The sequence below is a fragment of the Drosophila novamexicana genome, unplaced genomic scaffold (genome assembly GCF_003285875.2).
Source record: "Drosophila novamexicana strain 15010-1031.04,08,12 unplaced genomic scaffold, DnovRS2.1 tig00000877-arrow-arrow-pilon, whole genome shotgun sequence".
NCBI lineage: Eukaryota > Metazoa > Arthropoda > Insecta > Diptera > Drosophilidae > Drosophila > Drosophila novamexicana.
Window position 1 is genome coordinate 1,527,658 of NW_020824831.1, and position 21,947 is coordinate 1,549,604.

The 21,947-nt window shown below is 37.7% G+C and overlaps 6 protein-coding genes across 7 annotated transcripts; 5 read left to right on the forward strand and 1 right to left on the reverse strand.

Annotated features, from left to right (window-relative positions):
• Positions 1 to 823: 823 nt before the first annotated feature.
• On the forward strand, positions 824 to 2,386 carry LOC115765016 (dynein assembly factor with WDR repeat domains 1). The gene is given in 5 exon segments (XM_030708370.1): positions 824 to 863; positions 922 to 997; positions 1,050 to 1,499; positions 1,501 to 1,827; positions 1,891 to 2,386. Coding segments are annotated over 5 exon segments (1,389 nt in total).
• Positions 2,387 to 3,413: 1,027 nt separating this feature from the next.
• Positions 3,414 to 9,630, reverse strand: LOC115764900 (protein phosphatase 1B). Of its 2 annotated transcripts, XR_004018058.1 has the most exons (7): positions 9,424 to 9,629; positions 7,594 to 8,477; positions 7,404 to 7,521; positions 4,333 to 4,438; positions 4,204 to 4,258; positions 3,773 to 3,910; positions 3,414 to 3,449 (listed from the first exon to the last, which is right to left on the reverse strand). XR_004018058.1 is itself a non-coding variant. In XM_030708191.1 (6 exons), the coding sequence occupies exons 2-6, from the start codon at positions 8,404 to 8,406 to the stop codon at positions 3,435 to 3,437; spliced, it is 1,107 nt and encodes a 368-aa protein (XP_030564051.1). In that variant the 5' UTR covers positions 8,407 to 8,477; positions 9,424 to 9,630; the 3' UTR covers positions 3,414 to 3,434. The 2 variants fall into 2 exon arrangements, 1 of the variants encoding a protein (XP_030564051.1); XM_030708191.1 differs by lacking the exon at positions 3,773 to 3,910 and having other exon boundaries at positions 9,424 to 9,630.
• Positions 9,631 to 12,165: 2,535 nt separating this feature from the next.
• On the forward strand, positions 12,166 to 12,956 carry LOC115764963. Its single transcript, XM_030708288.1, has 2 exons — positions 12,166 to 12,562; positions 12,619 to 12,956. The coding sequence occupies exons 1-2, from the start codon at positions 12,185 to 12,187 to the stop codon at positions 12,811 to 12,813; spliced, it is 573 nt and encodes a 190-aa protein (XP_030564148.1). The 5' UTR covers positions 12,166 to 12,184; the 3' UTR covers positions 12,814 to 12,956.
• Positions 12,957 to 15,423: 2,467 nt separating this feature from the next.
• On the forward strand, positions 15,424 to 16,225 carry LOC115764974. Its single transcript, XM_030708299.1, has 2 exons — positions 15,424 to 15,826; positions 15,883 to 16,225. Exons 1-2 carry the CDS (start codon positions 15,449 to 15,451, stop codon positions 16,138 to 16,140), a joined length of 636 nt encoding a protein of 211 aa, XP_030564159.1. The 5' UTR covers positions 15,424 to 15,448; the 3' UTR covers positions 16,141 to 16,225.
• A 1,724-nt stretch (positions 16,226 to 17,949) lies between these two features.
• On the forward strand, positions 17,950 to 18,669 carry LOC115765073. The gene is made up of 2 exons (XM_030708449.1): positions 17,950 to 18,330; positions 18,403 to 18,669. Exons 1-2 carry the CDS (start codon positions 17,950 to 17,952, stop codon positions 18,667 to 18,669), a joined length of 648 nt encoding a protein of 215 aa, XP_030564309.1.
• Positions 18,670 to 20,366: 1,697 nt separating this feature from the next.
• LOC115765074 lies at positions 20,367 to 21,063 on the forward strand. Its single transcript, XM_030708450.1, has 2 exons — positions 20,367 to 20,729; positions 20,799 to 21,063. The coding sequence occupies exons 1-2, from the start codon at positions 20,367 to 20,369 to the stop codon at positions 21,054 to 21,056; spliced, it is 621 nt and encodes a 206-aa protein (XP_030564310.1). The 3' UTR covers positions 21,057 to 21,063.
• Positions 21,064 to 21,947: the final 884 nt, after the last annotated feature.

The following is a 21,947-nucleotide window of genomic DNA, read 5'->3' on the forward strand; positions in this document are numbered from 1 at the left end:
ATAGAATTAAACAAGCTAATTAGGTTTTATAGATACTTATTAATAGGCGAAAAACAAATGTGTGGGGTTACAAACTTGTTTTATGGTCACCCAAGGCCAAAATCGTTTTGGGAGCTCGCGCACAAAATGTACTGAATTAATTCAATTTAATTTCAACTTTAAAAATCTTTAGACGCAGCTCAATATAAAGTAAGTGATTAAAGATGTACGTAATGTTTAAAGCAGCAACAAACAATTTTACAAGCTATCGAGTACACAAACCACACCGTAGGCGACACCTAACGGCCATTTTGTTTTTATACGGCCATTTTTCATACACTCGGACTAGCAGGGCGAATGAGCTTTAACAGGTAAATGGGTTTTCGAGAAAGCTTTAGGTTGCACATCAAAGCTTTATCACAATGGCGGAAAATCAAATAGAAACAGTTATAAAGGTATACGAGTGTATCGGTATTTAAGTTAAGGAAATACATTTCAAATTACGCTATTCGTAATCTTTTAAGGTCAATGTCTTGCAGAACTGACTTTCGTATTAACTCCACCAAATCAAATTTGGTTTCATTGAGGAGCAAAGCAGCAAAAAAAAAGCAACAAAGAAAATATTTGCACACTACACAGTCCTACACACGTAACGACCCAGACTTACAAAGTAGAGAATCGACCAAACTAGTCGACTATTGCATGTCATTGGCTTCGCCATTGACGGGGCTGACAAGGCAACGCGCAACAAATTAAAGCAGGTCAGCATGCGAAACTCAACCTCGCAAACAAGTCGTCCCGCTAAAGGAATTTCGACATTGGCCTCGCAGACAAAAGCTGCGAGATGAGCGCCAATAAAATTTTTCTGCGCTACTATCCGCCAGGTGAATCTAAAGCAATCCGCGATCTGTTCAAAAAGTAAAAGATAATATATTTAAATAGGTTTGGCCTTGAGCTATAGATCAGCTACGGGCGGAGAGCGGCTACGACATTTTGATTTACTCGACTTGAATATCAAGTAAGTAGCCAAAATGATGCAGCGTTCCGCTCTAAAATTTAATTCATTACAGAACAAATGTGGAGGAGCTAGCAGATAGCGTAATAATCCAGGAGCTGGAGGCGATTGAGTCGGAGCGTGGCCAGGGAGACGTTGCTGCAGATAATTCCACATTCTGCCTGTCCGCCAATTCCAAGGCCTCCAGCTCCCAGGACATGTTCAGCGCACTGAAGCAGGCAATAGTCAAGCTGCAAGCCAAGTTACACGAACCGATTAAAAAGAAGTTCTATCTGCATAAATCCTACACTTCGCACATTCTGCCGCTCACCAACGTGTGCTTTGATCGCAGCGGTGAGCGCTGCTTGACGGGCAGTTACGATCGCACCTGCCATGTGATCAACACCAGCACTGGTCAGCTGCAGCATATGCTCACCGGCCATGACAATGTGGTGTTCTCAGTCGGCTTCAACGTGCCGCGCTGGTAAGTTTCAGTGAATCTCTTAAATTGTGCCTAATTCTTGTGGGGTGTTTAGCGACAAGATCATCACGGGCTCTTTTGATGGCACTGCCAAGATTTGGTCCGCAAGCAGCGGCCAGTGTCAGTTCACGCTGTATGGCCACACAGCTGAAGTGGTGGCTGCCGAATTCAACCCTGTGCATGACCAGGACGTTGCAACGGCCTCTATTGATGGAACGGCACGCATCTTCGACGCGGAAACGGCGCAGGAACTGCAGCAGTTGAGCCACCACGGCGCCGAGGTGATAGCGGCACGATACTCTCGCGACGGCCAGCTCTTGCTGACGGGCTCGTTTGATCACACAGCTGCGATTTGGGATACGCGCAGTAAGAGGCGAGTTAAAGATTAACATAATCAATGTAATATTGCCGCCAATTGCACTGTTCCACTCCGCAGCCACTGTCATCAACTGCGCGGACACACTGCAGAATTGTCCAACTGTGTTTGGAATTTCAGCAGCACATTGGTTGCGACCGGCAGCCTGGACCGCACTGCACGCATTTGGGATTTGCGTCGCCTGGACCAGGAGCTGCACTTGGTATCCACGCACAGCGATGAAGTGCTGGACTTGAGCTTCGACGCGGCTGGCAAACAACTGTCCACATGCAGCAGTGACTGCACAGCGCGTGTTTGGAGCCTGGAGCCGTTCGAGATGCTGTCCCTTATGGCCGGCCACAGCGATGAAGTGAACAAGGTGTGTTTCAGTCCTAGTGGTTGCATGCTGCTCACTGCCTCGGCGGACAACACGGCACGCCTATGGCTGACTGAGACGGGGCAGTGCTCCCAGGTTCTGAGCGGTCATGAGTCTGAGGTTTTTAGTTGTGCCTACAGTTATGCGGGGGATGCAATATTAACTGCCTCCAAGGACAACACTTGTCGTGTTTGGAAGTGATACGACTGGTACACTGTGCAGCTAAATTCCGACTAAATAATATGAATAATTTCAAGGGATTTTTTTTTTTAACATTTACTACAAACTTGGGAGTTATTTCTTTTTTGTTTTGCTTTAAGTTTCTTAATATTTCATTTTGCACACTTCTTAAAAAATAATAGTTTTTCTTTTCCATTACAGTTTTCTTTTTTACTTATTTTTTTTTTTTTGTTTTTAAATTGGATATCTTCATATACATATATAAAAATAATGAACAAAAATGATCCTTCAGTAACAAACATTATACAGCTTTCAAAAGTCCGCTTCGGTTCGGAATCAATAGTATATTAATACACAGTTTGAAAATTAAAATAAAAAACTTCTTGTACAGACACCTTCCGAGCGACTTTTTAAGACATGGAAAAAATAGTTTTTGTATTGATTTTTTTTTCGTTTCTTTTTTGGTAAATTTTTTACAAAGCTAAACTTTCTATACAGTTCGGAGGCGGGAAAGAAAGGCGAGTGAACAGTTCTTCTGAATTCATAATAAGTATGAGGTGTCACGAAAAGATAGATAGACCACTGACTAACATGGAGTTATCCGTATGGGATCGCTATTGTATCTATATTTGTATTTGTATCTCTAGTAACAATTGTAGTATGTAGGTAGTTAGGGTAGTTAGATAAGGAAAGTTGTCAGCGTCTGAAATATTGTGTTGGCTTTCAGCCAAACCCTGTTTGATTCGATTATATTTTGTGGTATCGTTTTTTAGCTCTGAGGTCTGCTTAAGTTCGCTCCTTTCTATAAGTACGATCTAAATAAGATCTACGTAATACAAGGTTCATCTAGTTGTGTTTAGGACTGGCTTTCATTTGAACTATAAAATAATGGGTTTTAATTATTATTAGTATGTTTTTTAGTTTTTTATCAAAGTAGAAAACGGTTTTGGTGTACTTTTTGTGTGTGTGGAGGGTACATTTGTGGTGTGTGTTGTGTGTGTTTTGTTGTTTCTGGTTTTATTGTTAAATTATTTTTGTTGTTGCATTTGTTGACTGTTTGTTTTGCAATTTAATGCGTTGGACTCTGCAAGAATAACGAAAAGGACAAATTATTAACAGTTTGGAGACAGTTGATCAAAGAAAAGCACAGCTAGGACGCGGGCTTATATGAAACGTGGTAAAGTGGAAAGTTTGTGGAGTTGTATTACAATTATAATCATTAATATATTTATTATTATTGTTTTTTTGTTTTGTTTATGTTTTTTTTTTTTGGATGAGCATGCGGGGTAGAGCAGAGCGAACATGCGAGTGCCTGTTTAATTATTAATTTTTGCTTTTTTTGTTCTTTTGTTCTTTATCTATGTAAAAACGAAGAGACGCAAATGACAAAAATGGGGTTCGCCTTACAGTTAGAGCATACGGATTTTAAGGTTTTAGTTTCATTTGTTCTCTTGTTGGTTGGTTGGTTGTTTTGGTTGTTGTTGTTGATTTAGAAATGAACAATATTTAGCATTAAAAAATTCATAGCTCATCATATGCATACAGCTAGAAATAAAAGAAAGAGAATTCGTAAAGAGCTTTCGATTTGTTAATCAAGAATTAGTTGGGATGCAGCCTGATTGTTAGAATAAACAATTATGGTTTTAGTTCAAATGATAAAAGTGATAAAAGAGAAATAATCTGGTAGCTAAGCAAGAAAAGCAAAAATGTTAATGAATCTAGATAATTAAAAAGCTAAATATGAACTTAATAGCATAATCAAAATCAATAAGCAGCAGTAAAATACGCAGCGTAGTCAGAAATTTTAATTTTTAAATGTTGTAAAAAATATTTCGTACTTCACATGGACTATCTGGAAAAACCTCCTTGAATGTGCGCTCGATAACGTGATATCTGAAAATATATTTATTTATGTATAAATTAATTTGTACAAAAATCTTCAGACTCCATTTTCCAGTTATACATACTTGGACTGCAATCCGCCGCCGGGTGGAAGACCTAGAATGTCACCTTTGTCTTGTAGACACTTTAATAGCTCCACATAATCTGTGATCTGATTACTCTCGATCTCCTCTGTAAGAAGGCCAGAAATAAGCAAATGATTATGTAGTAGTTGGGTACATTCAGTGCATCGAACTTAAAGGTTAGACTCATGTTAAAAGTGTTTGTATGTACAATTATATACGAATTATTTATATACATGTTAAAGCTACGCAAAAGCAAATTCACAATTGATCAAAAATAGAATACGAAATATGTTGCAACAGCCAGAGCCGGCAAAAATTGAGATCAACAAACTTAACGTGAGGCTTGACTAATTAATACAGGTCAATCGAATGTGATATTACCAGATAAACATACAAGACAAGAAAAATGTCTGCTTTTCAATTCCATTGACCTGTTTTGTTAGCGTAATCTTAAATAATATAACAAATTGTGGTGTCGCAAAAATTCGCACTTTAAAAGGTCAAAGGGGAGTACACTAAAAAAAAAGAAGAGTGGCAGTGCTCTGCCTGGCCCCCTTTTTTATAATCGTTGCATTGGGTATTGTTTATAAGAAAACTGTTTACAGCATTCAGTGTACAACAAACATTTGAACATATCGAATTGTAAAAGTGATTGGATAACATTTATATAATAACTTGTTTTATCTTAAGAGCATGCATATATCATTTACTTTTCATTTGTGTGTTGTGGGATCTATGTGCCTTACCTTATGCTCACTCTTCACATAATTTGTATGGCTTTCTGTTTTCTGGCATTGACTTGACGCGCCCCTTTTCATAGTGATTGTGTACATTAAGAGTGCGATTTGTAGCACGATGCGCGATCAACGTTAACAAAACAAGAACAGCGCGTTGCTAAATTTACTTTTACAAATTTATCTTAGAAAGAATACTTGAAAGAAATCATTAGTCATTAATTGCGACTGATTCTTGAAACAAACAAACAAACAAAAACAACAGCTAAAGAAAGTTAACTAAATCACTTGCTAAATTAATAAATGAAAGTTCATAAAAATGCTGCGTAATGTGTAAACGAATAAAACGATAAATAAAAATGTGTTTTCATCACATGAATTTGGTGAGTTGTTGTTTTGATTGCGTTGCGTTTTGGAGGAAAGGGCGTGGAAAGCAGCAAGTGTTTATCGAATGTAAACTGAAAACTGAATAACACAGCAAACAAACACCTTTGGTTGATTGGTTTTCGAATCTTTCATTTCAAGTTATATTTTTTCTTAGCAGCGAAAAAGAAACGTTTTTATATAGTTGTCTTGATATTCTATTATTATTAGCTATATAAACGCCGCTGCTTGAGCAAGCGATTTCAAATATGAATGATTGCTATAGTACTTAGGTACAAATGTTCTCAGTATATCGAAGAGATGTTCGAACTGATTTTGATTAGCTTCGCTGCGACGCATCAATTGCACTTCTAAATTCAACATTTTAAAGTAAATTGTATACGATGACAACAAGCACAACAATTGGTGAGCATAAGGTTTACAATATTTTTCACGTCTTTCTTTCTTTCATATTTTTGTTTCATACTTTTGGTTTCATCTGATACATATATAGATGACCTAAGGCTTAGAAATTAAAATCTTTACCCTAGGCTAAGTAATTTGTCTGGACATTTGATTCAACTAGCTTTGTCTTTTGTTGTACTTTATACTAGATTTTAGTAAATATGACTAATTGCAATAACTTGTGGTTTGTTTTGTTTTTAGTTAATGGTAAACCATAAAGAATTCCATTTACATAAAGTAATCATCTACATCGTATATCTATATAAAGCTGACGTCTGTACCGGAACATTGTCGTAAGGACGTTTTTTAAAATTCACTTTGGTGTTATGAATACTGTGAGCTACCTAAAATCAATCGCGTATACGGACTAGAAAAAATTCTAAATATTCTATAAGACTAATACTTGAGCTTGTACTCAGCGCAGCTATAAGTTAATGACTCATCTAAATCAATTCCCTCAATTCAAGAAAAATCGTTAGTACATGCATATCAATTTTTTTATGGTGCTATTACTTGTTTCTTTACTTTTCATATCTGCACTGTTATGTCGAATATTTGTTTTGAGTTTGAATAAAGTTGAATTTGACTTGGCAAATGTCCTAATGAACTATGACTATGTCTGCTTTAATTATACTTGATTTTGATCGTATTTCAATAAAATGTTTATCAAATATGCGTAAGGTATCTTTTTTTAAAGCATGATTGGGTATTTAGTCAAAGGATTATATACAAGCATATGTACACTGGCTAATGGGGCCCCAACTACAACTGTTAAGGGGGAGGAATATCGATAATTATTAATAAACTTATGGTACTACAATATATTTCTATAAATATGCACATGATATACTGTGTCTAAATGGGCAGGGATTTTGGGTTCTTCAGCTACAAAGAGTTCGATCACTTAAAGCTCTGGCAGTGGCAGTAGCTCACGCATTAAAACACAGGTATAATAAATAAATAATACTGTTACACACACACACATGGTCAGTCACTCAGCCACACGCACAGCCAGCAGAAGTAATAGATATGACAAACTAACAGGCTATGTATACAGGTATTTACTATGCATTATTAATAGGAGATGCATAGGGCTAAGTATGTATAGTTATGAACGTATACTTATGTACTGACTTTGTATTGGCAATGGTAATAGCAATTGTTTTCTTTTTGGTTTTCGAGTTTTCCTTACGGGTGCTACGTGGCAGGAAAATTTTGTTGCAAGTGTGCTTGCATTGCGGATTGGATTTGTTCAATTATCTAGCTATTTAGCTAATACAAATACGTTTGTATTAAGGTGACCTACTAATCTATGCCAACCATTGGTTGGGCCTATCTTTGCATTAAGTAAGTAAGTAAGGTACAATGTATTCGCTTTTAGTCGCCTATGTCAGGTCGTTTAGCGCATCGAAGGTGGAAGGTCGATAGCACATAGACATAAACACAATTGTGTTGCTACTATCGTTACGTTTACGATTAGTTATAAACAGAGTAGACGACTTAGACAACCTCTTGCGATCTTCTCAATTTGTTTCTCCAACCGTCGCTCAGCCTCTTTCGCTTCTTCAGTTGGCTTTGGTGCTCCGGGGAAAGCAATTATTATGATGCTCATGTTATCACGACTACCCTATGGTTCCACAAAAAAAAAAAAAAAACAAATTAATAATTTATTATGTTAACAATTAGGATCATACTGTACCTTGTGCAAACAGGTGTCGACCACCTGATTGGCAATATTCACCAGGTCTGTGGTCACTTTCAGCCTCGAGTATATGAAACTGCATACATCCTCGTTGCTCATGACATCCCAGATGCCGTCACAGGCGAGTACTAAGAACTCGTCGGTGTCCTGGCGGCTTTGGCAAAAGATTTCCGGTTCCGGTGAGACCAACTGCTCGCACTGCCCTTTCTCCTTCACATTCTTAAAGTCATAGTCGCCAAGAGCACGCGACACGGCCAGTGTTCCATTGACACGTTTTATCATTACACTGCCGCCAGCATTGTGAATACGCTCCTTTTCCTCCGGCAAAATAGGCTTGTGATCCTGGGTGGCAAACACCGGAACGCCCTGACGACACAACACCGCACGCGAATCCCCGCAATTGGCTATATACACCTGCGTTGAGCTGATGAATGCACAGACAGCCGTAGTGCCGCCGCACTTCTCTTCCTCTTGGGTAAACTCCGGCAGTTGTCGCATCACCTCGTCAATGCGCAGGAAACCGGTACGTATACCCTTCACATGGTCGCCGTTCTTGAACTCCTCTGTCGTAATGATACTGTCTAGCAAATGCTTGGCACAGTGCTCCGATACCTTGCAGCCCGCATGGCCATCAAATACCGCAAAAAAGCTCCACTCCTCCAATGCATTGCCTAGACGGGCTTGAGCATAATACGCGTCCTCCATCTCACAGCGCCAGCCCTGCATCGAGCTGACGCCAAAGAGCAGCTTATTGCCTTCGCCTTGTTCATTATGCTTTGCTGTTTTCGGCTTATCCAGGAATCCTCCCATATCTATTGAACATAATGTGTGTGTACTTTATAGAATTACTTTCGGGCCAGTCGCGCCTTTGACGTTTGTTGCTGTGAGGAGGGGGAGAAAGACTGATGAGTCCAAACAATTTGCTGAGCGGCATGCAAAAATCTATAAATGCCAGACACCCGACACACTCACACAAGCACAGTATCACACACGCACACAAACAAACGGAATCAAGGATGCGAATAGAGCCTTTAACCGCCTACATTCAAACGAGTGCAGCAGCGCTCTTTTTTTTTATTAAGTTGTTCTGGTTGTTGTTTCTGTGGTTAGTGTTACCGCCGCTTGCTCTTTCTTCATTTTTGCCCATCGATTTATCAAGGACGCGGGCTCGGTGCTAAATTTAGCCCTGTCCAAACTAACACGCCCACACGCCTTTCAGCTACAGCTCAGCGTAGGCGTTAGCTTAAAAGAATGTACTTGTTGCTGCCCTTAACAGTTTTCCGTTTAGTTTAGCGATGTCAATTAAAAACTCCTGGTTTTAGGCGCGAGACAACGCGTCTAGATGAGCAAAATGGGCGCGCATTGCATTGTTTACATCAAAATGTTTCAACAATATTCTAAAAGCATCATGGATTTCTATTAAAATCATTGATGATTTTACAATTTTGTACTTGAGCATTTTTAAAATGCAAATTTTTTTACCACCTTTCAACTGAATAAATTTCGCTTTCAAACATCGATGTTTCTCAAGCTCTACATTGAAATTGAGTATCCACGATCTCATCGCAGACCGCGGTATCGCGCTTCTCAGTCCCAACTGGTATTTCAGTTCGGACAGTGCGCATCACTAAGTGAGTGCCACACGAGGAAAACCGTATAATGAAATTACTAAATTTCATAACCATGCTTACGCCCCTTTCTATTCTTTTACACGGTAGCCAATTCCACAGCATGAATATGACGATGTTAAATAGTTGTAAACGCACATATTATATTTCACCTCACGATTTTTGGATTTTTCGTTACCGATTTTTCGCTTGCACTTACTTTGATATTGTATATGTATATATGTATGTGTGTGTATTTCTTTGTAGCTTGACGAAAATTTTCTTTGTTTGATTTGTGCGTCACCGAACGAAAATCACTAGTAGGCCGCCAGTTAATCAGGATAGAATCTTGTGCATGCAATATTTTTGTAACGCAAAATAAATATATGTTTTGATCAGAAAAAAACAACCACGAATATGATATATAATTCTATCGATAATCTATATCTAATGGACATCGATACATCGTTTAATAGTGATGTACCGACTTCACTATATGCAAGTATGTACTCGATACTTTTAACTTCAAATGAGTATTATTGTTTCAAATGCTATTATTCTAAATACACTGAGAAGTTTTAAAGAAATTGAATCGATTAAAAGGTAGTCGAATTGCACATATTATTTAGTTGGCCGCCAACCGTTTTCAATTATATGTCGCTAAATTTTATTTGTTAAGCTCTTAAACGCTTAAATATAATAAATATAAAATTAATATCAATTTTAATATATTTTTTATTTCAGAGCACGATGAAAAATATAAGAAACGATTAGAGCGTTAAATTTCCTTATATTCTGCACTGACATGCGACGTTTTAACATTATATGTATTTCAACTTTTGATCTTTATTAAAGAGCTGCAGCCAATGCTGCAAATATATTTGAACAGGCACATTTTTGTTGTGTTGTTTGTGTTAGCAAAAACCTCAAAAGTAAATTACTTCTGCCTAGCAATGGGCAGTTCTACGAAGACTCTGGAAGAGAGTATTTTGTTATGTGTTATTTATAAATTATCAGTATCGCTTATTGCTCTCGTCTATCATGGCAAGGCAAACGATGCAATACTTAACAAAAATTCAAATTAAAAAAAATAGCATAAATATTTTTGTGGCGGTACCTTTCTTATGACGAGAGTAAGTATCGCAAGCTATATGTAATACTTTTGAGAAGGGTAGTACTCGATACATACTCGCTTAAATGCTTATGTATTGCATTTTGGTGGTATGAGCCTTTTTCCACTGTCCACATTTCATAAATTTTTTGTGAATGTCATATTTTTGAAAAAATAAAATGCAGGGAGCAGCAGCTCCGTACGTAACTATCGATATATCGTTTAAACATTTAGTACGTCCTACTAGCCGAAAGGTGGCGCCACGGTGTTTGGGAAATGGCGCAAATCACAATTTGTGACACGGACAAATATTCTTTTGTATTATTCTAACAATTTCGTCGTGAGCGAATTAATATGTAATAAAGACTACCGATTAGCTCTTCTAAATATCGATCCAAAAATATATATTTCATGCGTTTTCTGGAGGCAGAGAAAACGGAAAAGAAATATCAGTAATGAAATTTGGCATATGCAGCATATGCGCTGATATTACAGAGGTAGCAAGTGTTGCAATCTACCTAAATACTTGTTTCGTGTTGATAAACAAATGCAATCTCGAACAATCGTAAAAAGTATAAAGCATTCAAGCCAAGAATACGGCTTGGTATAAAAGGATCGTTAAACCATCGTTTAATGAATCCAAGTACATGCTATATGCTAATATACATGTGAGCATTAAATAATCAAAATACCACCTAGATAAAAATTACTGGAGCGGAGAAAACATTTTTCTTTCATCACATTTCTAAATTCCAAACATTTTAAAACATTTTGAACGATTGCGAAATATATGTGCACTAGCGGGTACATCCCGGTCTTGCCCGTGCCAAGTATAAAATGGATTAAGGAGGTACTTTTTTTTTGGTTTATTTACAATCCAATGTACGCAATTGACAACAAAATTCAAGAATGAACTTGAAATTGTTTTAGATTGCCACAGAAAGGTGAAACGCCTGATAACAAGTTCTGAGAAAGTTGTACGAGTTTCCTGGTCGGGGAACTCTTTTATAATATTCGCAAACCTTTAGATAAGGTCATATACGGTGACAATATATATACTAATTCCTAATGTCATAATACCCTATGCAAACAATCCATAAATATATCTGTCTAATGCTGATCGAATCCCAATATCATTATTCCCTTAAAGTTCTTTTTTTTATGATTGAGCAAAACGAATCAATCAAAACAGTATTTATCTGTCGAATTTCAAATATTTTTTTAATTTACTTTAATATTTACAACACCATCCTTGAATGATTCATTCGTATGAGGTGTAGATTGATAAGTTGACTAGATAAGAATAACTAAGAAAGAGGTTCTAGTCGGGAGCTCCCGACCAGGGGATACCCTGAACCCTCTTCTTCCAACATCAAATGCCAATATACATACTATTCTAGAAGCTATATGTCAAGTTTGGTGACTCTAGCTCTTATTATTTACAAAAATTGCCCAAAAAACAGGATTTCGATATAGATTTTTATCGATTAAAATTTCAAGTCTCTAGCTCTCATAGGTTATGATATCCTTGCTTTCATACATACGGACAGACGGACAGACAGACAGACGGACGGGGCTAGATCCCCTCGGCTATTGATGCTAATCAAGAATATATGTATATACTTTTTGGGGTCGGAGATGCTTCCTTCTGCCTGTTACATACATTTGGATTTTGCACAAATACAATATACCCTTATACCCATTTTCAATGGGTTCAGAGTATAAAAAAAATGTATTGATAAACATAAATGCAATCTAGGCCAATGGTGGAAGGTATAAATCATGCAATTCATATTCTCTTGAGGGTAAATAAAAAGCAGTCCGCGCCACTTTGGAAAGACATTCACAGTTAGTAGCTCCTCGAGAAATAATGTTGTTCAAAGCGTTACCATTGTTCCTGGCAATTGGCACAACCCTGGCGATGATGCCGCTGAAGCCCAAGATCGACTCCGATCGCAGTCTAATGGACTTTATGCTTAGGTCGCGTGGAGTGGGCTCAAGCAACCCAGCACTGAACCAGTACTGCTTTAACCGCTACTTGCCAATCTTGAAGGACATTACGGATCAGTACGAGGCTGACTATGGCAAGTGTGTGGACACGTATAAGGCGGAGTGTGAGGCAATAGACGCAAAATACTACGAACCCCGTGAAAATTTGACCGCAACAGCTAAGGAGACCTGCGATGCACTGCTGAAATGTGATGGCAACGTCCACTATGTTGATGCTTTTGACTGCTTCGCAAGCACAGTAAGCCAACTGAAATCCCTTAAGGTACATCCTCATACTCACCTCTCTTACTCTAGGGCTCCGAATATTCCAAAAAACTGTTCACTCTGTCATCGGATGCCGGTGAATACGGCGGAATCGTGAGGGAGCTGTATCGTGCCGCTGACACCGTGGCCGAGTTCTGCGCCAACTATGCCGAAAGAGTATATTGGGAAAATACCGACAGCACATATGCTGAGTTGCAGAAATGCCTGAATGGCGACAGCAAATGAATAACTCACCTGAACATGTATTATTTGTAAAAAAAAAAAAATTGTATGTAATAATTCGTATATAAGAATGCTTATCCTCTGCATACTCGGGATATTTTTTAATTTATTTATTTAATTAAAAGCTAAAAGCCTTGTTAAAATATACAATTTTCCTAATAGCATCACCGACAGATGGAGGTATTTTATTTGCATGTCCGGCCAGCGGTGCCCCTTTTCACGGCTAATTTTGTCAGTGACGCTATAAGAGCTTACAGCTAAGGAGAAGGTTGTGAGTAGAGAAAGAAGTGTTCGTAAGTAAAATTACAATAATCTTAATTTGCTATATTATCCTGAAAGCAATGACTTTATTAGGGGTAGAGAAACTTCGGTAGAGAAAACATGATGTAACCTATTGTAAATTTTACATAGCACCCGAAAAGGATTGTGAATAGCGTAGTCTGTTGCGCACGTAGATAGGAATAAAGGGCGATAATTTCTGGTTGGTCTGGACGGAACAGAGAATTGAAGACGCCGTAACAGAAAACGGTAATCTATACCGCCAGCAATCAACCTTTGTAGGAAGTCAACACCAAGAATTGTCCAACGGTTGGTTAACGACGTAAGGTTGAGAAGAAGCAGTCTGCTGGATGGCAACTGAAGATTAGGGCCCCAATTCAAACCTCGTAAGGCAAAAAGCAGAAATTGCTTCTGAACAGATTCAATATGATCCTGGCTATTGTTATACTGCGGAAACCAGATGCAAGAGCAGTCTTCAAGGATAGGGCGAACAAGATAGATGTACAGAAGTTTTGTTATAAAAGGATCGTTAAGCTCTTGAGCCCATTATTTAATGAATCCAACTACTGAGCTTTGAAAATAAGTTTGATGCAAAAAAACATCGCCCAAAAAAACGTTGAATCGCATCTCTACCGAAGAAGTTTGGATTCTGCAAAAAGTGAGAAACGCATCTCAAATGATTTTTCATATAGATCTTTGAAAATGAATTTGAGGGCGAAACGGCACCAAATCTTTGACCCCCATATCCACGGAGGAGGGATGGATTTTCCAAAAAGTACGAAACATCCATTAAATGAATTTTAACGAAGATGTTTAAAAACGAGTTTGAGACCGATCGGAGGCTAAAGAAAAAAGTGTCTTTCAAACGTTTTCGCCATTTTTCCACACTTGTGGGTGGAATTTCCCGAAACCCCGTCTTAACGTGCACCTTCATCACATTAGGTAACTTCAGTGTAAATTTCAGCTTCCTAGCTCTTACGGTTTGGGCTGTGCGTCGAGCACCACTCAGTCAGTCAGTCAGTTAGGACAAACAGCTTTGATGCTTAAACATATTTAGTTACTTTTCTAATTGGATTGAACATGATTTAACATATTCGAATCAACGTCTTCCGCTCAATTTAGTCTTGTGGCGAGCATTTCACAAGCTCTTTGAAAATGAGCTTTACGCTAATCGGACAGTAATAAAGAAAGTTTAATCCGAGAGTTTTCATATAGCCAAGGATCGTTATAAAAATTCATTTGAGACCTGTTCGCAGAATTAAAGCTTTCACATAAAAATTTAAAAAAATTTATTTTCAAAGCCCTATATAAAAACTTAATGAATACGTGTGTTAACGATTTTGGAGTTTCTAAAAATTTGTAACTTTTTTTTAAAACCTTCAAACTCGTTTTATGGATCTTAGTGAAGATTTATATTTAGTTTTTCATGTAATGCGCAATTCTGATTAAAAGAAAACGGTATAACCGTACTGAAATACCAATGGTAATTACGAACGCCAATCTAAGAACTGACGAAACACAGCCAATCCGTGTGGGCGTCTTTGCAAAGACAGCCTTGCTAGTCGGGGACCCTCGACTCGAGATAATAGATTAGGGGGGTAAGGGGAAGGGGGAGTTTGCCACTTTCGTTCTTAGCAATATTTTTTTATAATTTCCTCTAGTATCTCATAAATACAAAAATAATAATTTCGAAACAATTTTGATTTGCAATAATCTTTTGTGATATTCTTAAGCTGGTACTTTTTTTGTTTTATTTACAATCCAACTCATGTACGCAATTCAGTGACTGCCTGATAACAAATTTCAAGAATGAACTTTAAATTTGTTTAGAAGTCAACAGAAAGGTGGAACGCCTGATAACAATTTCTGAGAAAGTTGTAAGAATTTCCTGGTCGGGGAAGTCTTTCTATAATATTCGCAAACCTTTAGATAAGGTCATATACGGTGACAATATTTATGCTACTTCCTAATGTCCTAATACCCTGTACAAACAATCCAATAATATATCTGTCTAATGCTGATTGAATCACAATATCATTATTACCTTCTTTCTAAGTTCTTTTTTTTTATGATGGAGCTAAACTAATCAATCAAAAGAGTATTTATCTGTCGAATTTCGAAATTTTTTTTAATTTACTTTAATATTTACAACACCATCCTTGAATGATTCAATCGTATGAGGTGTAGATTGATAAGTTGACTAGATAAGAATAAAAAAAATGTATTGATAAACATAAATGCAATCTAGGCCAATGGTGGAAGGTATAAATCATGCAATTCATATTCTCTTGAGGGTAAATAAAAAGCAGTCCGCGCCACTTTGGAAAGACATTCACAGTTAGTAGCTCCTCGAGAAATAATGTTGTTCAAAGCGTTACCATTGTTCCTGGCAATTGGCACATCCCTGGCGATGATGCCGCTGAAGCCCAAGATCGACTCCGATCGCAGTCTAATGGACTTTATGCTTAGGTCGCGTGGAGTGGGCTCAAGTAACCCAGCACTGAACCAGTACTGCTTTAACCGCTACTTGCCAATCTTGAAGGACATTACGGATCAGTACGAGGCTGACTATGGCAAGTGTGTGGACACGTATAAGGCGGAGTGTGAGGCAATAGATGCAAAATACTACGAACCTCGTGAAAACTTCGCCGCAACAGCTAAAGAGACCTGCGATGCACTGCTGAAATGTGATGAAAACGTCCCCTATGTTGATGCCTTTGACTGCTTCGCAAGCACAGTAAGCAAACTGAAAGCCCTTAAGGTACATCCTCATACTCACCTCTCTTACTCTAGGGCTCCGAATATTCCAAAAAACTGTTCACTCTGTCATCGGATGCCGGTGAATACGGCGGAATCGTGAGGGAGCTGTATCGTGCCGCTGACACCGTGGCCGAGTTCTGTGCCAACTATGCCGAAAGAGTATATTGGGAAAATACTGACAGCACGTATGCTGAGCTCCAGAAATGCCTGGATGGTGATATCGTCGAGCCTTCTTCAACCCCGTCCACTACCATGAAAACCACCGCAGAAACAGAAACAACAATTGTATAACTCGCCTATACATCAATTATTTGCAAAAAAGTTTATATAAATCTGATATAGAACTGATGAAATTCTTATAATTGATTAAATTATTGCAGTTTAATTTAGAACATAACTAATTAAAAAAATTTGTTTAGATTGTACAGAGTATTTCGAACCTAAATGTTCTACATGTTTACTATGATTGCTATTATTATACCCTGTAGAGGGTATTAAAATTGCCATGAAATGCGTAACGTAGCAGGAGACATATATACTCTAGATCAGCATCAACAGCCACGTTTATATATCCATGTCCGTCTGTCTGTTTCTATGCGAACTAAAGCTATCGTCTTGGTACTTTGCATCGGCCCGTCTTTCTGATGCAGTAAAGCATATATATTCTAGATCAGCATCAATTAACCGCCCGCCTGTTTGTATGTATGAACGCAAGGATCTCAGAACCTATAAAAGCTAAAAACTTGAAATTTTGAACGTAGGTCCTCGTACTCCCGCGCAATACTAGTTTGTTTCTGATAATCGATAATGTGCGCGTTTCCAAACATTCGATATGAATCGATGTCGAATTTCGAAGAAATTTGCATCAAACTCCGAATTTAATAGCTTCACTATTACCTTTAAATATCTGCAAAAGGAAAACATCTTCACGGGTAGTACATTTTCGTCGTTCCGAAGATATCTTTACTTTCTCGTTTTTTCTTTATTTATTTCTTATCGGCATTATCTAGTGGATGGTACAATTACACTTAAGGATATGATTAAGAGATAGTACAACGTTACTCAAAAGAAGTAACGTTCTAGAAGGTAGGCTCGACGTAGCAACGAGGAGGAAGCGAAAATAATCGGTATAACGATTAATATTAGCTGCTGAAAGAATCTCATAAAATTGATAAAAACAGATTTTATATGATACTTCAGATCTGGAAATAGAAAATTTCGGACCATACCAAGCAATGTATATATTTTAGTTACCATTCTTATAAACATTTTAGTGACATAATTCAGTCTAATTGCTCTGCTTTACATTAATATTATCAATGCCTCTTCGGCGCTTTATACAGGAAAAATACGTTGGCTTGTTGGACAAATAACAAGAGGTTCTAGTCGGGAGCTCCCGACTAGGGGATACCCTGAACCCTCTTCTTTCAACATCAAATGAATATATATATTCTATTTTAGAAGCTATATGTCAGGTTTGGTGACTCTAGCTCTTATTATTTACCAAAATTGCCTTAAAAACAGGATATCGATATCGATTTTTATCGATTGATTGGAAACGGAGTTAGTTATCGATTATCGGAAACAAACTCGATCTGCGCGGGAACTAGGACCATCTACATCTAAAATTTCAAGTCTCTAGCTCTTATAGGTTCTGAGATCCTTGCGTTCATACATACGGACGGACGGACGGACGGACGGACAGACAGACGGACATGGCTAGATCGACTCGGCTATTGATGCTGATCAAGAATATATATACTTTATGGGGTCGGAGATGCTTCCTTCTGCCTGTTACATACACTTGGATTTTGCACATATACAATATACCCCTATACCCATTTTTAATGGATTCAGGGTATAAAAACAGAAAATGATAAAAAGAAGACAGTTTATAAATTAACACAGTTGATTAAGGAGTTAGGTTGTTTCGCATTATGATGACATTGACTTCAATAATTAAAAGATAATAGAACGCTTTAAGAGATTGTGCTGAAACGAATCAATATAAATACAGCCGAAATTGTAAGAGTTTGACAACTTATTTTGGTTCGCCAATTCGAATCAGATACACGGTTTCTGGTCGATATCCTTGTGAAGATGTGTCTGAAATTATCTGTGCTCCTGCTGGGTCTCAGCATCAACTATACGTTGGCTCGCAGACTGCCGACAACCCTTAAAACAAGTGAGAAGATTCAGAAGCTCCACAGCGAAAGCCTGGTTCTGGCTGAAGTACACCAGGACACGTCGACAAAATGCTTCAGTTTCTACAATCCGCAATTGAACCTAATAACGGTACAGTACGAAGTCGACTACGATAGCTGCATCAGCGCCTATGAAACATCAAACAAAAATGTTGAAAATTGCTATAAGTCTGAGCGCGAGAGCATAGAGAATAGTGCCTTCCAGTCCTGTAGCGCTTTATATGCTTGCAATCTGGCCTCGAATGCCTACAATGCGTTCGAGTGTGCCTCAATTACGGTAAGTGATTTTCTTTACCACAAAACTCGAATTCGATATATGAAATGCGTTTAAATTAATTCGGATTTCCAGGCTGCTGACGATGCCAAGATCTTTTATGCAATTTCTGCCAACGCCACGGATGCTGCTATCAAGAGCAAGTCGGACTATTCGCGAGTTGATACTACCAGGAATGTTTGCGTTAGCAATGCGGAAAGGAACTATGTCGAGAACACGTCTAGGGTCTATGGCCTATTAAATAGTTGCCTATTGGGCAACGATAATATTCCAGTAACCCCTCCATTATCCACTGAGCCCACAACAACAGAGTTTACAACTCGGTCAGAATATGATGAATAGAATTTAATATAATAAACATGCATTCAATAAAAAAAATTCACATGTCTATTGCAAAGATGTTAAAGTACTACAAATTGATAGAGCATCAAAAATTATTTCGAAGCCGAACTGATAGAACTGAACTGAACCGTTTCCGCCAATTTACTAGAGTTGCGTATGGATTTTCAATAATCACTAATTCGGTAATCGCAATTCGCTAAGCGTTTTCCTTGGGGATTTGAGAGTAAATGAAAGACCTATCGGATGAAATTGAGAGCTTCGGCCTTAAAAATTGTGTATTCGCATTTTTAATCGAAGGGGCTTGCATTTTTCAAAAAGTGGACAACAAGTCTTAAATAAGTTTTCTTAAGATCTTGACGAATGAGATTCCACTCGAAACTTCGTTCGTTCAAAGTTTGACCCGCGTTTATCAACCTAGAAAAATAGATTTTCCGAAAAGAGTAAAACACGTATCAGATGAATTTTCACAAAGATCTAAGGCTCTAAGAAACTAATTTAAGCCCGAAACATCACAGCCCATCACATTTTTGACACCCATTTCCACCCAGGAAAAATGGATTTTCCAAAAAGTGCGTTCAAATAAATTTGAACAAGATCCTAGAAACGTGATTGCATGGGCTCTTACGGGTTGAGCTGTGCGTGGATCACCCCTCAGTCAGACCGTCAATCATTCAGAACAAATAGTCCTATATAGAGAGATAATCAGCTGTGTATTAAGAATACATATTTTCCAAACATTTGCACAAATTTAAAATGGCTTAGCTAGGAAATATCAAAAATGTATTAATAGATGGGTTCGAATTAAACTGTTTCAGAGAACGCATTTTAACTAACTAGATTTAATATATTTTTACTAGAAATTATGCATCAATGCCTAAAGCCGATTTGAAACTAAGCCGGACCACAAATTTATTAAATTAAATCAGTTGCCAAAAAAATCACTGAACCGAAACCCAGACGGAGCCCAATTTTAGATGAAAATACAACATTTCTGAAGGATATTCAGCACACAAAGCATTATTTACTTACCATAGCGTTATTTAAAATTATTTTTGCAGATGACAATTTTGTATATGAAAATACGGCTTTTAATACGTTCGGTTAATCAGAAACGAAATTTAATTTAACAATTGAATTGCAATATTAAAATACTAAAGGCATATAACAGACTTAGGCTTGAACAAAAAGCGGAACTCGTCTATATGGAAGGTAGGAGGAGGAAGGAGGAAGGAACATTTAAATACAAAGTTAATTAATTAATTAATTGAATGAAATATAAATCATTTTTCTTAATGTTTTGCTGTGTTCCCCAAGACTACAATCGGTTGTTTTCCATGAATTCACTCCAATATCAGTTTTAATTACTACTTTACGTTTGGTCGGGCGATAAAAACAAATAGCTCTGCAAAATCACAGCTACTTACAAGTTAATTGAAATCAATTATTAGGTTAAGCCTCCAACAATTTCTCTTATTACACAAAAAGAATTGCTATAACTTCGGCAGCACGCGCAAACAAAATCTAATTAATAGCAAATAAACAACGGATGTCTGATAAAATATGTAATTTGGCTAAAACAACTCGACGAACATGAAATAATTGAGAACGAATTGATTGCGGCCATTGCTATCCAGAACGGCGCCCTATAAAAAGCAAAGCATTTTCAAATCCGATTCAAGTCAATTCAGAGCTTTGAAATGTCGTCGACAAGCGGTATATTGCTGCTCCTGGGCCTGGTCGTGGTTGCGGCTGTTAAGCTCGAAATACCCAAGATCCATCGCTTAAAGCAGCAGTCGGAGCTGCTGAGCGCACAGAATCCGAGTAATGCTCCACTTTGCTTTGAATACTACAGGCCAAGACTGGACAACATTGCGCAACAATACGAAGTCCAATACACCTATTGCAACACAGAGTACGCCGAGCAAACCGCCTTGGAGGATTCTAAGTGGCAGGAGCCACGTCAGTCCCTTGTATCCAGTGGAAAGTATTCCTGTGATCTGATAGCAGACTGTTCCACAATAGTGGGCTACGTTGAGGCGTTCGAGTGCTTCGCCCGGGTGGTGAGTACCTCATTACGTGAGATTCTATATTAAGTGAGTCTCGACAATGGCGGATTATATTTTTTTCAGGGCGCCGATGAGTCGAAATCGATGTACGAAATTTCGACAAACGCAACCCAAACAAGTTTTGAAATCAAGAACTTTTATAGGCAAATTGAAAGCACAAAGACCATTTGCATCAACAATGCGGAACAGGCATATGTCAAGGATACGTCCGTAACCTACGAGGCGTTAAATGATTGCTTGAGTGGTAAATCACCCTTAACGACCGAGGACTATGATTCTTCCGAATCAACAACGGAGATCTATTGGGATACAACAATCTAATTCGCCTTTCCATTCCTGAAAATTGTCAAATATCATTGATGTGAATTTTTAAAATGTTGAATGCATGTTTATTTTAAAAATAAAGTAATATGTCGTAATACAATCTCATTCATTGAAGTATTATAGCTTGCAACATGTAACAGAGGACGAGTATGCAGATCCTAACTGCGGCAGCTCCTCTTCTCCCCTCTTTACAACACTATAAGAAATGCTTTCTTGACTAGGTTCGATATATATTGTGCGATTTATATGACATTTTTAGGTCATTAATATGACAACCAAATGTGTATAAAAAGCAAAACTGAAGACGTTGTCTCTAAAAAGGAGCTATAATAATATAATAATAATAATCTAATATAATCTTTAGTAATCATTTTACTTTTCATTTTATATAATTTTGCACAAGAATAACATGGATACATATTTATTTTTATAGAACTCACAGAAATTTTGTATTTTTATTTTATGTGACAAACAATTAGGACTCTGCGATTTCGTCTGCGGTGTCTAATGAAGATCTTATTTAAAATCAATAAATCGATGCAAACATAATTACATTTCTCCTGTAAGATCCAATTTAGAATCAGTTTTGACAACCTGTGAAGAATTTTAAAACAAAACGAATTTTGAAATCCTACTTGCCAACTATTCAGAAATGTAAATAAGAGAAGTCTATGTATTCGATATCTGGCAGACCACCCGAAAGCCTTACCTAACTATCTAAGTAACTAGTTTTTTATGTGAAATTTTATGACAATTTGCGGCAACAAAAGACGCACAAGTTTCCCACACACAACATACACCGAGGACGAGCCGGGACAATAGATAACACTTGCGATATGGCGATTATCGGAGTGAGTATATCAATGGTAGTTGCTGCTTGTAGCAGCG

Coding starts and splice junctions, on each gene's coding strand:
- LOC115765074 (XM_030708450.1), top strand. CDS start 20,367: ATGTCGTCGACAAGCGGTATATTGCTGCTCCTGGGCCTGGTCGTGGTT. Junction 20,730..20,798: donor TCGAGTGCTTCGCCCGGGTG/GTGAGTACCTCA, acceptor TATTTTTTTCAG/GGCGCCGATGAGTCGAAATC.
- LOC115764900 (XM_030708191.1), bottom strand. CDS start 8,406: ATGGGAGGATTCCTGGATAAGCCGAAAACAGCAAAGCATAATGAACAA. Junction 4,439..7,403: donor AATTGAGAAGATCGCAAGAG/GTTGTCTAAGTC, acceptor GCCTTCTTACAG/AGGAGATCGAGAGTAATCAG. Junction 4,259..4,332: donor GGCGGCGGATTGCAGTCCAA/GTATGTATAACT, acceptor ATATATTTTCAG/ATATCACGTTATCGAGCGCA.
- LOC115764974 (XM_030708299.1), top strand. CDS start 15,449: ATGTTGTTCAAAGCGTTACCATTGTTCCTGGCAATTGGCACATCCCTG. Junction 15,827..15,882: donor TTGACTGCTTCGCAAGCACA/GTAAGCAAACTG, acceptor CTCTTACTCTAG/GGCTCCGAATATTCCAAAAA.
- LOC115764963 (XM_030708288.1), top strand. CDS start 12,185: ATGTTGTTCAAAGCGTTACCATTGTTCCTGGCAATTGGCACAACCCTG. Junction 12,563..12,618: donor TTGACTGCTTCGCAAGCACA/GTAAGCCAACTG, acceptor CTCTTACTCTAG/GGCTCCGAATATTCCAAAAA.
- LOC115765073 (XM_030708449.1), top strand. CDS start 17,950: ATGTGTCTGAAATTATCTGTGCTCCTGCTGGGTCTCAGCATCAACTAT. Junction 18,331..18,402: donor TCGAGTGTGCCTCAATTACG/GTAAGTGATTTT, acceptor TCGGATTTCCAG/GCTGCTGACGATGCCAAGAT.